The 13446-nt window shown below is 37.0% G+C and overlaps 1 protein-coding gene across 1 annotated transcript in view; it reads left to right on the forward strand.

Moving 5' to 3' along the window:
* The first annotated feature begins 284 nt into the window (after window positions 1-284).
* The window catches only part of Asz1 (ankyrin repeat, SAM and basic leucine zipper domain containing 1), a 38730-nt gene continuing 25568 nt past the window's right edge, over window positions 285-13446 (forward strand). Inside the window, exons 1-4 of the mRNA XM_040728604.1 lie at window positions 285-407; window positions 823-922; window positions 4525-4647; window positions 6267-6378. Of these exons, the coding sequence (XP_040584538.1) occupies window positions 303-407; window positions 823-922; window positions 4525-4647; window positions 6267-6378 (440 nt within the window). The 5' untranslated portion in view covers window positions 285-302. The remainder of the gene's footprint in view (window positions 408-822; window positions 923-4524; window positions 4648-6266; window positions 6379-13446) is intronic.

Here is a 13446-nt window from a genome sequence, read left to right on the forward strand (position 1 = left end):
GAGCTTTCTTTTCCCTTTTTCCTTAATAAAAATGAAACAAGGGCTCCTTCCAGCAGTTGGAAGCACCGCCGAAGAGCCGGGCGAGTGTGCAGATCTTCGCGAGGCACGAGGCCGCCGCTTCTGGACCGCCGCGCCCTCACTGCACGCTTTTGGTGGGAGAGGACGGGAGGGAAGTGGCCTGTGGGCAGCTTTTGCGCCTGCGCCGGAGGCACAACCCCCGCCCCCCCCATACCGGGGGGCGCATGTGCAAGGCCGCCTTCCCGCCCTGGTAGCGAGCAGGCGCAGAAGAGCAGCTCGGGGCCATGGCGGCGGGCACGCTGAGGGGCTTGGCGGTGGCTGGCGGAGGCGAGAGCAGCGATAGTGAGGATGACGGCTGGGATATTGGGTATCTGGACCGGTCGTCTCAGGTAGTGGGAAAGGCGACGTCTCCACGGCACCCGAATGGGGCCTCCCCTGGCTTTTGGAAGAGAGGCCCAGGCACACGAAGCCACTTTTTGCCCCAAGCCCAGACCCCTGACTTCCTCCCAGGATTTTGGAAGGTTTCAGGTTATTAAGCAAACTGCCAGCGTGTCCCCTGGCTCGCCGACTGCTGGTTTCGTCAGTGGCATCCACTAGGCCTCGGGCCCCAGCGCTTGGCTTGGATTTGGCTCCCGAGTCGTTGCCCATGCCCTTGAAAGGTCATTTGAGACGCGGATCCTTCACGTCTCCGTATTTGCTGGCCAAAGCGAAGCAACCCTGTGCCCTTAACCAAACTTTGTTGTCTCCCGGTGCAGTGGGAGTGAAAATACACGTAATGAGAATTTTAATTTCCTGCTCTTTTAGAAATTGAAGAGGTCGTTACCCGTTGAAGAGAAGAATGAAACATTTAAGAAGGCCCTGACCACCGGAGACATTTCCTTAGTGAAGGAACTCCTAGATTCTGGTGAGAATACTGCCAAGTGAACAGCGTTGTTTAGGTTCCCTAGAGTGCCTCATTGTGTAAAAGTTTGCGCTGCTTCCCTAAGGAGTGTTGCCGAATCGGTTGTATTAGCCGTGTCTTAGTTGGCATTTGTCGACCTGACCTGTGTTCTTATTGGGATCCTCTTATTTGGAATGTGTCTCCAATTACCTTTCATTGGCCCTTGCATCTTCTTTAAGAGGCCTGATCTGACTAATCATACACCACCTTGATCATCCTTTTAAAATATTTACTTGGCTAACATATGCTTCCTAAGAACTCTTTCAGGTTTTGTTTCCTTCTGTGTTTGCTATGTTTTGGTGGCGTAAGGCCTGGGTTCAATATCAGAATGAATATCTGCCTATTTCTGGTAGTTTCATGGCCTACTTACTCGGTGTGCTTCCTTGGGGGATGTCACTTAAGGCTTCAGAGCTTCAGTTTCTTTATGTGAAATATAATTTTATCCTGGGTTCCATAATGCTTTCTTATAGAGTAAGTAAATTATATTTTTAAATTACCTACACACGTGAATTAAATTGTTGATGTTAACGGTTGAAATCATCCAAGGACTAACAAATGTTAAAAGGCTACAAGATGCAGGGCTGGAGAGATGGCTCAGAGGTTAAGAGCGCTGATTGCTCTTCCAGAGGTCCTGAGTTCAAATCCCAGCAACCACATGGTGGCTCACAACCATCTGTAATGAGATCTGGGGCCCTTTTCTGGTGTGCAGACATACATGGAAACAGGATGTTATATTCATAATAAATATATCTTTTTAAAAAAAGCTACAAGATGCAAAATATTCACACACAAAACATAAGAGGTCATGAACAGCGAGTGTTTTTTTCCCTAGCTAGAGACAATATATCATTTACTGAAAGTACATCATTGGGAAACATGACACGTGATGGCTGTAATATTAAGCTGTCAAACTTTTGTAAACTTCGGTTTCCCCCTTTTTAAAAGGACCGAAGAAATATACCCAAGGTTATTGGAATTAAAATAAGACAATATGTAAATAATAGATGAGAATATATGGTTTTATGTCACTATTAGCTTAAGAGACATAAACAGTATCTAAATCTTAGCTGTTGTTTTTGAACAGATGAGGAAGCTCGGTCTCACTTTGTGGACAAACATTGGACCTTGATACTCACTTGATGAAGTTCAATACGGTTTTGATAAGGAACTAGGAGGACTGGATATATGATATGAATGTATGTGTAATGAGCATAGTAATAATGGCGTAGAATAGGCAGAAGTTTTAGAGAAGAGAATTTGGCCTCAGAATAGAGGGACTAGGAATATTGAAGGGGATGAAGTAATGTGAAGTATTAGGACTTAATATGATTGGCGGCAAATGGGGCTTTTCAGCCTCTTGTAAAGAGCCTGCTGTGCTATGTACATGTTTGGCTAGTCATTTGAAAATTTTCTGTAATTACAAAATAATTTAAAACTTATTTTAAAAAGCCAATGATAAGTGTATAGGGAAACGGAGGAAGATATTTTTACCTTGTCTTCCACAAAATAAGTACTCTTGTCATACTTTGTCTTTCTGTCTTTTATGCCACAGTTTTAGAAACAACTGCCAAGGAAAAGAACGGAAAAAAAATGTTGATTGTTATTCTGAACTCATTTTCTGATTATTGCAGCAATTTAGAGAGGAAAAAATGTCAGCAAGGACAAACTCAAGCCCCCTCCCCCCATACATAATCTAGTACTACATTTCCCCAGTAATTACCATTACCATGTACACTATCACAATTTAACTAAGACAGTTGGAGATTTTACATTAATATTCTTCAGTGTCTTGCTGTTTCAACATGAAAGAAGTGAGCCCCTCAGAGCATTTACTCAGTGATATGACTTTTATCAAAGTAGAATGCTGTAGTCAAAGGCCATAAAAATCTGTAAGTTATAAAACATTAAAGCCAGTGCAGTTACCATATAATTTACGTTAAAGCAGAAAAGCATTCTCCTTTCTTTCCTGAAATTGGCGAGTACTTATTATTAGCATTATTGTTGTTGTTAATTTAAATTTTATGTCTATGGATGTTTTGCCTGAATATATGTGCGTGCACGATGTGTGTGCCCGATGCCAGGAAAGAGTATTAGATCCATTGAAACTGGAGTTACAGTCAGTTATGAGTCACCACATACGTGCTGAGAGTCAAACCCAAGTCTTCTAGAAAAACAGTCAGTGCTCTTAACCTCTGAGCCATTCCTCCAGCCTCTCTACCCTGCAAGTGCCAATGAGAAATTACCATTTAACTCTTAATCTCTTTAAAGGAAGAGGTTTGTATTAATTTAATGGGTTGGGTTCATTGCCTTATTGTATCTTTATCCTTGTTACACAGCTTCTATACTCTTTAATCCTAGATTAGCCCAACCTTTTTATTTGTTTGCTTTTTATTGCCAAACCAGTATTATTGAGGAAATTCCTAATAATCAAGGGATTTGCTGCATTACTGGTTTGAAGGTTTTACCATTGTGCTTTCTTGGCAATTACTACCTGTCTCTATTGTGTTTTAAATATGATTTAATATATAATATGCATGGATGTTTTGTCTGCATGTCTGGGTAGCACTTGCAGGCAGTGCCACAGAGGCCAGAGAAGGGCTTTAGATACCATGGAACTGGAGTTAAAGATGGTTATGAGCTTCCACATGGGTGCTGGGAATTGAACAAGGTCCTCTATTTTATATTCAAGGCCTGGCATTTCATACCTCTTCTTACTCTAGCTCACTGCTTATTACTCATTTTTCTAAAGTAAAACTTGATATTAATTTTCTGCTTGTTCTTTTAATCACACCCCCTCAAAGTAATTTTAAATTATAATGATGCTATATTTGAATTTCTTTCCATCCTATTATTCTCTCTTTCCTGTTCTTGTTTTATTTTTATATTATATACTTCTAACTTCCTATTCGTCTCTTGGCCTCCTGCCCCATTCTCAACAATAGTATATTGTGTTTATAAGATAGATACATGATAATATTGATGTTGGGATTACAAATTGAAGTCGGTATTTATCAACAGAGCTTCAAATGTCCAATCCTAGCCTTCAGTTTCATGCATTATCAATTTACCCATGGGTTAAGTTTTGTGTTGGCAAGAAGTTAAGGATGTCTTGGGGGCATATGTGGTATTTACAAGCATATAGATAAATGATATTATTCAAATCTTCAATACCACTTCAGAAAAAGATATCTTGGAAATCCCTATCATATTATAGATATTGTATTTATGATGTAGTAAACATTGTTCATATTGGGTCTCATGGAACATTAAGCAGAAGGTAGCAAATTTTAGTAATACCAAGACAAGAATTTTTTAAAGCCTTTCTTGAGAATAAATTTTCTTCCATAATAAACTACATATGTCCATATAATTTTACACCTACTGGGGTAACAGTAAGGGTTTATATTTTTACTTGTTTTGGTTATGGGCCTTTTAAAATTTGTTTTCTATGGGTCTGTATAAAGACGGCTTAATGGTTAAGAGCACTTGCTGCTCTTGAAGAGGACCCAGATTTGGTTCTATACACTCATAAGATGGTTCATAACCATTTATCTCTACACCAACAGGAATTAATGTAGATTCCAGCTTCCGGTATGGATGGACCCCTCTTATGTATGCGGCTAGTGTAGCCAATGTAGAGATGGTTCGCTTCCTTTTGGACAGAGGTGCTAATGCAAGCTTTGATAAGGGTAAGATGCTTGAGAAAATTTGCACAATTGTGTACTATTATTCTTTGATTTCCAAGGAACAGTTATACTAAATGAGAAAGTACTTTAAGCAAAAATCTACTAGTTGTATTATTTAAAAATATAAATATCCAAATGTAAAATAGACATGTTTTATAAACTCCTATTATTTTTTGTTATCTTAATAATAGGTTATATTATTATGTACTGTTTAATAATATGCTCGATTATTTTGGTTATTTTTAAAGGAAATGTGCACTGAAAAGAAAATCAAAAAGCTAGTAATTTTGTGAAAAATTACTTGAAAACTGAATTACATTAAAGTTGTTTCATAGATAGTTTATTAAAGCTCTGTGTTCTTGTTATTCAACAACTTCTACCTAGTGTTATGAGTCCCTAATACTAAATCCAGTTTTCTATATTGAAGCAGTAAGTATATTTTATTAAGCTAATTCTAAGAAGCACTTGATTTCATTTCATATTTCAGGTATAAATTATGTTTCAGAATTAATGTTCACATTTTTTAATCAAATGAGATACTTACAAAACTATTTCTACAATGTTCTATATATTTTACAGAAATTCCCAACTTTGTTGCATTTTTTACTTAGATTTTGCTTTTCATTGTAGCAGGTGAAAACATCATTCAATGATAGCCATATTTAAGGAAAGTTTCAAAAATATATAGAATACTCTGTTCCAAAACCATGGTTATCCTTTTCTGTTTAAAATCAAGGAAGTACTTGTGATTATAAGGCAATTTGTATATTCACAAAATATGCACGTAAATACTTGTGTCTATAATAGCCCCATTTGTTAGTGGGGCCAGTTAATCAATTTCATGTCTATAAATTGGTTCCAACCAATTATTAGGCATTCTGGTAGTAACACTGTAAAGGATGAAACTAGGTCTAGTATAATTATGACTTATCTGTATTGACTCATTAATGTATAACATAGCTGTGATGTCCTATTTTATATTTCTAGTACTTTAGGAAGGTTTCTGTTGTGGTGGTGTTTGTCTTTAATTATCCCTGATTTCCACCACTTTTAGAAAACAGGGTTAATTCACAGTAGAAATGACTATTATAACAATGGATGTGGGGGGACCAGCACAATGACTCAGCAGGCAAAGTCTCTTGCTGCCAAATCATACTTGATTTTGTGAGTTTAATCTCCAGGACCCCCATGATGGGAGGAGAGAACTAATTTCCAGGGGTTATCATCTGACCTCTTCATCGGTACAATTTACAAACAAATCTCAAGAATTATTAGAATTGAAGCAAAACCAGAGACTATATTGTTATTTTCCAATCACAAATTCAGCCAGGCAATTTTTTTAATTTTTTAAATTAAAACTTCCATGCAGTCTATGGGAAATTCATTGTGCCTAACCACCTGTTACTCTCTTCATGAAACGGCAATAGTGAAAGAAAGATGAATTGAACATACACTTTAGAGATGCAGCAGGCCTATTGCTGAGATGGTGAGATCTACTTGGAGTGATAGAGATGGGAAGAAGTTGGGAATTTTAGAGTACAGTAAATGCTTAGCTTGGTAAAGAAGGCATTTAGAGGCACTTCCTAATGTTTGCGGATTTCTTTGCTTTTGTACTCAAATAGACAAGCTAACTATCTTGATAACTGCATGTTCTGCTCGTGGCTCAGAGGAGCATGTCTTGAAGTGTGTGGAGTTATTACTTTCACGAAATGCGGACCCAAATGTTGCTTGTAGGTAAGAGCCTAATTCTCTGATGAAAATACTATAATAAGCTGTTATATTTGATAAAATAAAAATTTAAAAAAACAGTAGCATTGTTTACCTAGCCAAATAGTGAATGAAAATGTGTCATAAAGTCACAGTTTCATTGTATAACATGAAGTGGTACAGGCTTGACCTTGAAGTCAAAATCCCCCCCCTCCCCTTCAGACTCCAGCATGCTAAGACAAACCATGCCTGGCTACTGCCTATAATATCTTGTGAAAGTAATGAAAGGAAACAAAAGAAAAAAAAACAAAAGCTGAAAATACATCACAAAATCAACTATTTTACTGAGTCCAGAGAGGGAATGTCATATTCTATAGGTCTTTGAAATGTTTGAAATTAAATGATTAGGACACAGTTGAATTGAATCCAGGTGTGCTGTCATTTAGGTTTGTACCTTTGGAAATGGCCTTAAAGACTAATTTTGTAACAGCTAGATAATCACCTACTTGATGGTTGTCTAGAAAGATTTTCTTTTAGCTAAAATGAGACCTGTAGTCTTCTTTCATGAATAAAAGTAATAACACAGCTATATAAGTCAAGCTAAAACCTGAACTTTTTATTTTGATGTCTGATGTGACTTGGACACATCTACATCCTATGGAAACAGCTCCAAATACAGTCTTTGTAGATAAAATAGCAGGGTGAAGAAAATGAGGAATTCACATATTTGTTAGAAAGACAGTTTAGGAGTTTGTAGACTTTTACAATGAAAATGAGTTATTTGAATCAAATCACTTTGTTAGTTTTGCTTAAAGTGAGTAGAAAGAATAACTTTTATATCTATAACTTATTTGCTAGGAGTCATTCAGAATGATTCTAAGGTATTTCTGTAATAATTTTTTAAGATTATGTAAAATTTAAATCCAATGAAGTATTTAATTTTAGTGTATAATTGACTGAAACAGTACACATTTGTGTTATCCACACTTAAGTTAGAATACTTCTACCCTTCCATAAAGTTTGCTGGTATCCTTTCCTGTTAAATTCCCTTCCTTAGTGGCTACCATGTCATCTGCAACTGGTTTCTACAATTATAATCACTTTATTCTAAGACATTATGTAAATAGAATTGTATATTTTTGTGTGCCTAATTTCTTTCACCGAAGATAATGAGTGTCACACTTTTCCGTATTATATATGTCAGTGATTTAGTACCTAACATTCCATCCTATGAATATTCTACAGTAATTCTAAAAGTAAAATGAAATTGTAGTATCCTGGTTGTGGTGATTAAATCACAAATGCCCCACAGTCTTGCACATTTGAGTACTTGGTTTCCAGTTGGTAGTGCTGATTGTGGAGGGTAAGGAGTTGTGGACTTGTTAAAGGAGGTATGTCTCTAGGAGTGGGCATTGAGATGTTGAAGACTGGTGACATTCCATTTGCTCTCTCTACTTTGGGCAGTGGAAAATTTGAGGCTTTAGCTTCTGCTCTAGCCTCCATGTTGGCTGGTATTGCCATGCTTCCGTACCATGTCAGACTTTTATCCCCAGGAACAATAAGCCAATTAAACCCTTCCTTCTATAAGTTGGGTTAGTCAAGTGTTTTATCACAGCAGCAGAAAAGAACCTAATACACTGGCAAAAATACCTGATATAATAAAGCAGAAAATTGATTAGCTTAGAAATTGAATAAAGGGCAATATATATTAAATTTCTACAAAGTTATTTGCTAACTTTGAAAGGCAAAATTTAAAGCATTGTAAGACTAAGCTCAGTGAGCATGGGTGGTAAGAGCATTGCTGCCAGCATCACACCTTTCTTGATGCCCACCTGCATAAGTGAAGACACGCACCTTGCATGGTTCCTTTGGGGTGTCACTGACTTATCAACTCCACACCTGTATTTAACCTACTGGTTGCTTATTACATGATCCCTTGTTGTGACTGTTGTTTTGTATTATTTCAGCAAACCACTTCATATGGGTGCTTATTACCACTAAGTGTTTTTTTGTTTTCAGTTTTTCTCTTGTTTAGGCATTGTAGTTCATGGTTATATTTTCCTTCCTCCTTGCTTTTCTTCTCCCTTTTCCTCCTTCTCTCCCTCCCGGTTTTCTGTCTGGATAAATTTTTGACTGTTTAGAGAAATTACATTTTTATTATTGGTGTGTAGTAAAGGGAACCCTTATAGGTGGCATGAAATTGAAGTGTTCAACCTTCACTGTCTGCTGGAATTCTTTCTGCTTTCAGGTGTATTCCAGCTGCCAAAAGAGAGCAGAACAAATAGTAAATAAGTGATCAGCATCCGGGAACATAAACTGTCCCTATCAGAGTTTCTCTTTGTCTCATAGAGCTATGTCTGCTAACCTGTCTCCATAGTCAACAACCCCTACATTAGTATGTCTGTTGCTCTGAGCTCTGGTGATATTCTTCACTTACCTCTTCAGAGGACAGCAGAGAAAACTTTCCACCAGTTCTCTTACAAAGAAGCTTCAAAATCAAAACCATAGACCTTAGTCTTTTGTAGTGTGGGCTTTTCATTTTTTTGTTAAAAAATGAAAATTCTGTCATTTACAGGTAAACATTTAATATCCAGGGTTTTCTTGAGACAGGGTTTTGCTAGGTAGCCCTGGCTAACTGGAACTGGCTATATTGATCAAACTAGTCTCAGCTTCACAGTGCCTCTTAAGTGCTGGTATTGGAGGTATGTTTCAACATGCCCAGCTATAGTACAGTTCTTAACTGCTTCAGTATTGCTGCTGCTGCTGAAGTTTTATGTAAGTGAATAAGTATTCAAGTCTGAGGCTGATAAAATGCTTGCTCTGAGTTCTAAGAACCCACATAATGGTGGAAAGGGAGAATGTGTGATTGCCACATTCTTATTGTTGGTACAGGTTTACCCACACTCACACATTCACCGTATACAGTCCTTTAGTTTGCCAAATCTCATTTTACCTTCAATGTATTACTAAAATGGTGAGTTAATTCGTTTACTTTCCTGGCTTCTTTTTAAAATTGCTGGGTTACTTTTTATAACTTACTATTCCCTGAAAATATTTCATACTCTAAATTAAAACTTTTTAATATCGTAAGTATGTCATCTAGATTGATCAGTACCATTATCTATTATCTTTGTGAGCTTTTGTTTCTGTTGGTAACATTCCTCATGCCTCTTCTTAATGACCAGGTGCTAGTCATTAGATATTTAAAATTACTTTGAGACTAACATGAGTCATTCAATCATGTCAGTAAATACTTGCTCTTTCTTAAAGAAATGCCTGTCAGTTCTGGAATCACATCATCTTAAATTTGGAGATTGAGGTTCTCTTGGACCATTTTGGAAATATGAATATAACAGTACTTTTTTTCACCTGGAAGACAACCTGAGTCCCAGCTTAATTTGTTTCAAATATGACTAATACAGCCCTTTACCGTCTATATCCCAGGACTGTTGGCTTAATTCTGATAGTCAAAGCCATTTTCCCATTGACTTCTGTGAAGTAGCAAGGGTCCTAGAGGCAAAAGTAATTATAAATGTTAAGTTTCCCACTTGTTTTTCGCTTTCTGACTTTCAGCTCAGTGATTCCTTGGTGTCTTTGCTTTTTAAGAAAATTTCAGAATTTTTAAATACAGCTGTTTTACAAGCCTTTACAATTTTGGTCCAAATTATCTAACTCACCATGTCTACAAGGGGAAATTAACATCTTCTGATTGTAATTTCTTTTTATATTTGTGGCTATTTTAGTGTCTACTCTTATGTTTATTTTCTGTGTGGATTTCTTTTTTTTTTTTTTTATAATTCCAAGCACCTCATAATAGAAATTTGTTCATGATGGGTATAATTTTGGGGGGATGAAGTTAAACTGGTGTGGGTGGGTGGGGGCCCTAGGCCAGTGTTACTGTGTCCTTTTTTTAAAAAAATATTATTATTATTTTTATTTAGGTTAGAAACAATCTTGTTTCACATGTCAATACCAGCTCCCTCTCCCCCCTCTTCCCCCACCCTCCCCACCAGATCCCCTAGTTCCCCACCCCAGTCTCCACTCCTATCCCCAGGGAGGGTGAAACCATCCATGGTGGATCTCCAGTAACTGTCATTTCATCCAGTGCAGGGTCTAGGCCCTCCCCCAAGAGTACCAGCTGAGAGGGCCTTTCATATTGTGGCATAAGCACTCAAAGTCTATTTGTACCCCAGGAATAAATACTACCCAAGGCCTCATAGATTACCTAGGCCTCCTCACTGACACCCACATTCAGGGAGTCTGGATCAGTCTCACGCTTTCTACACAGCCACCAATGTGGGGTCCAAGAGCTCCTCCTTGTTCAGGTCAACTGTTTCTGTGGGTTAAACCAGCCCAGTCTTAACTCCTTTGCCCATCAGTTCTCTCTTTCTGACACTGGATTCCAGGAGTTCAGTTCAGTGTTTGTCTGTGGGTATCTGCCTCTGTTTTCATCAGTCGCTGGATGAAGGTTCTGTTTCCAAGACTCTGGCAGTGGGATTGTATGCTGGCACTCCTCTGATTCATGTCTAAAATCCATAAATGAGTGAGAACATACCATGTTTCTCTTTTTGTGAATGGGTTTCCTTACTCAGTATGGTTTCCTCTAGTGCCATCCATTTGCCTGCAAATTTCAAGATTCCATTGTTTTTTTCTGCTGAATAGTACTCCATTGTGTAAATGTACCACATTTTCTCTATCCACTCTTCAGTTGAGGGGTATCTAAGTTGCCTCCAGGTTCTGGCTATTACAAATAATGCTGCTCTTAACATAGTGGAACAGACATCCTTTTTGTTTGAATGTGCATCCTTTAGGTATATGCCTAAGAGTGGAATTGTTGAGTCTTGTGGTAGACTGATTGCCATTTGTCTGAGGAATCTCCATACTGATTTCCAAAGTGGCTGTATAAGTCGGCACTCCCACCAGCAGTTGAGGAGTAGTTTTTTTTTTTTAAATAACATTAACATTTCATAAGTTTTCCATATTGGTACAAAGAAAACTATGCCATTCTTTTATCACTTTCTCTATTTTTCCCTTTCTTTTCTTTGGAATTAATGACATAGAAATAATAACTTGAAAGCAATTTTTAAAGTTGATGCTCTAGAAGAGAAGTAACAATTACGTTTTCCTTAAATATTGCTGTTTTAAGTGCTAGCAGGCAAAGGCCTTCTCCCACTCTGTAGGTTCCTTTCACTCTGCTGATCGTCACCTTTGATGTACAGACACTTTTTTCATTTCCTGTATCCTGTTAGTTAATTTTCCATGTAATTTCCTGTGCTGTGGGAGTTTTATGCAGAAAGTCCTTGCCTCTTCCTCTATCTTTGAGTGTACTTCCTATGCTTTCCTCTGAAAGTTTCAGTGTTTGAGTTTTGGGGAGTGTGTTAACTTCTTGCACCTTTATATGAGTTCTGTGGATATAACTTCTGTGGCAGGTCTGTGGCAGGCCTGTTACCCACAGAGCCACCTTACCAGGCATGCTGTCCTTAAAGGAAACATTTTTCTCTACATTTGTGTTAACTGCTTTTAAGTATGTTATCTAAATGATGCTTACAAATCAGTGGTAAGTGGATCTGACATTTTTATTGCTAAAGTAGTAATAAGCCTTGTAAAATCATGTGTAACTTAGTAAGTTTTTTGTTGGATTTTAGAATTTGTTACATTTCCCCCTAGTTTTCTAAAATATTTTCTTTAAGAAAAAGATATACATATATGTAGAAGGTAATTTTTCTGGCAATTAATTTTGTTAAATTCACATTTCTCATCCATGAGATAAGAGTTGTACAGACTTAAGTGGCATTTTAACTTCAGTAGCTGTTTAATTGCCATTGATAAATAAGGACATATTAGCTAATGCTCAAGGTTTTGACGTACTCATTGCGTAGTTGCTAATATGTTGAATATTATTGCATACTCTAAAAAAAAGAAAGAAGGAAGGAAGGAGGGAGGGGGGAGAGAGAGAGAGAGAGAGAGAGAGAGAGAGAGAGAGAGAGAGAGAGAGAGAGAATGAATCCCTGGGAAAAACTTGACCTTTCTCAGAGTATAAGTTTAGTTATAAATGTCACTAGAGAAGCTTGGTAGAGTGAGTATAATACTGACTTGTAATGAGACCATGCTTCTAGTTTAAATAAATGTATGGTACAGCTTGCTTCTGACAATACAGATAGACATCATAACAGTATTCTTCCAGAAGCTGTTCTTAAGTTGCTAACTTAGAAAACTTTACTAGAAATGACCATTGACTCCCTGATGTTTTTCCTCTTCTTTTTAAATCTGCACATAAATAGTTGACATGTTTCTATTGTGAATATTCAAATAACAAAGAGGCCCATGGAGTAAGCACAAGTGCTCCACTAAAGAAATTCATTGTTTTCTCAGAAATAGTAACTAAGTAGTTTAATGAGGATCCCAATTCTTTTAAAAACACAGCTGTATTTATACACACATGTATACATGCACATAGTTTTTTTTCACTCAGAAACGTGTGGGACTTTCTGTCAATACTTACTAACTTTATCTTGTTTTAGAACTCTACTGTATTTATTGTTAGTACTCTGTCCTTATTAAACATTATCATACTGATAGCATTAAGTTGGGTACAATTTGACACTCTTGTATTATATGGCTAGGGGTAATGTCTCATGAGCCACATTTCTAAGGTTTGAACTTCCACTTTATTTTTTTCTAACTCCATAATTTTGCTATTTATCTTTTAAACTTTGTTTTTTGTAATAAAAGCATATCATCATAAAGGTGTTTTTCTGTTTTGAACTGTTCCTAAATAGTGAGGAAGTAACCCAACAAGGACATGTACATTAATTCTGTAAGACTTCCAGAAGTAGATTGCTTTAAAAGTTCATATATTTAAACTATGTAAAAAATCCTCAACTCAAGTTTGTCAGTTCATATTGTAAGCTCCCTGAAAGAATATCTATGTTACATCCTCGCCAATGTATAAATCCCTAGTGTGTTGCTAGGGATCCATTTTTATTTGCTTCTATTTAAAATAAGAAATACAGTTTTCCTTTTAAATATATATTAATTGATGATATTTTTTTCATTGGGATATTTAGTTCATTATCAATCAATATATGCACTATT

This window comes from Mesocricetus auratus, unplaced genomic scaffold, assembly GCF_017639785.1.
Source record: "Mesocricetus auratus isolate SY011 unplaced genomic scaffold, BCM_Maur_2.0 Super-Scaffold_100019, whole genome shotgun sequence".
Classification (NCBI taxonomy): Eukaryota; Metazoa; Chordata; class Mammalia; order Rodentia; family Cricetidae; genus Mesocricetus; species Mesocricetus auratus.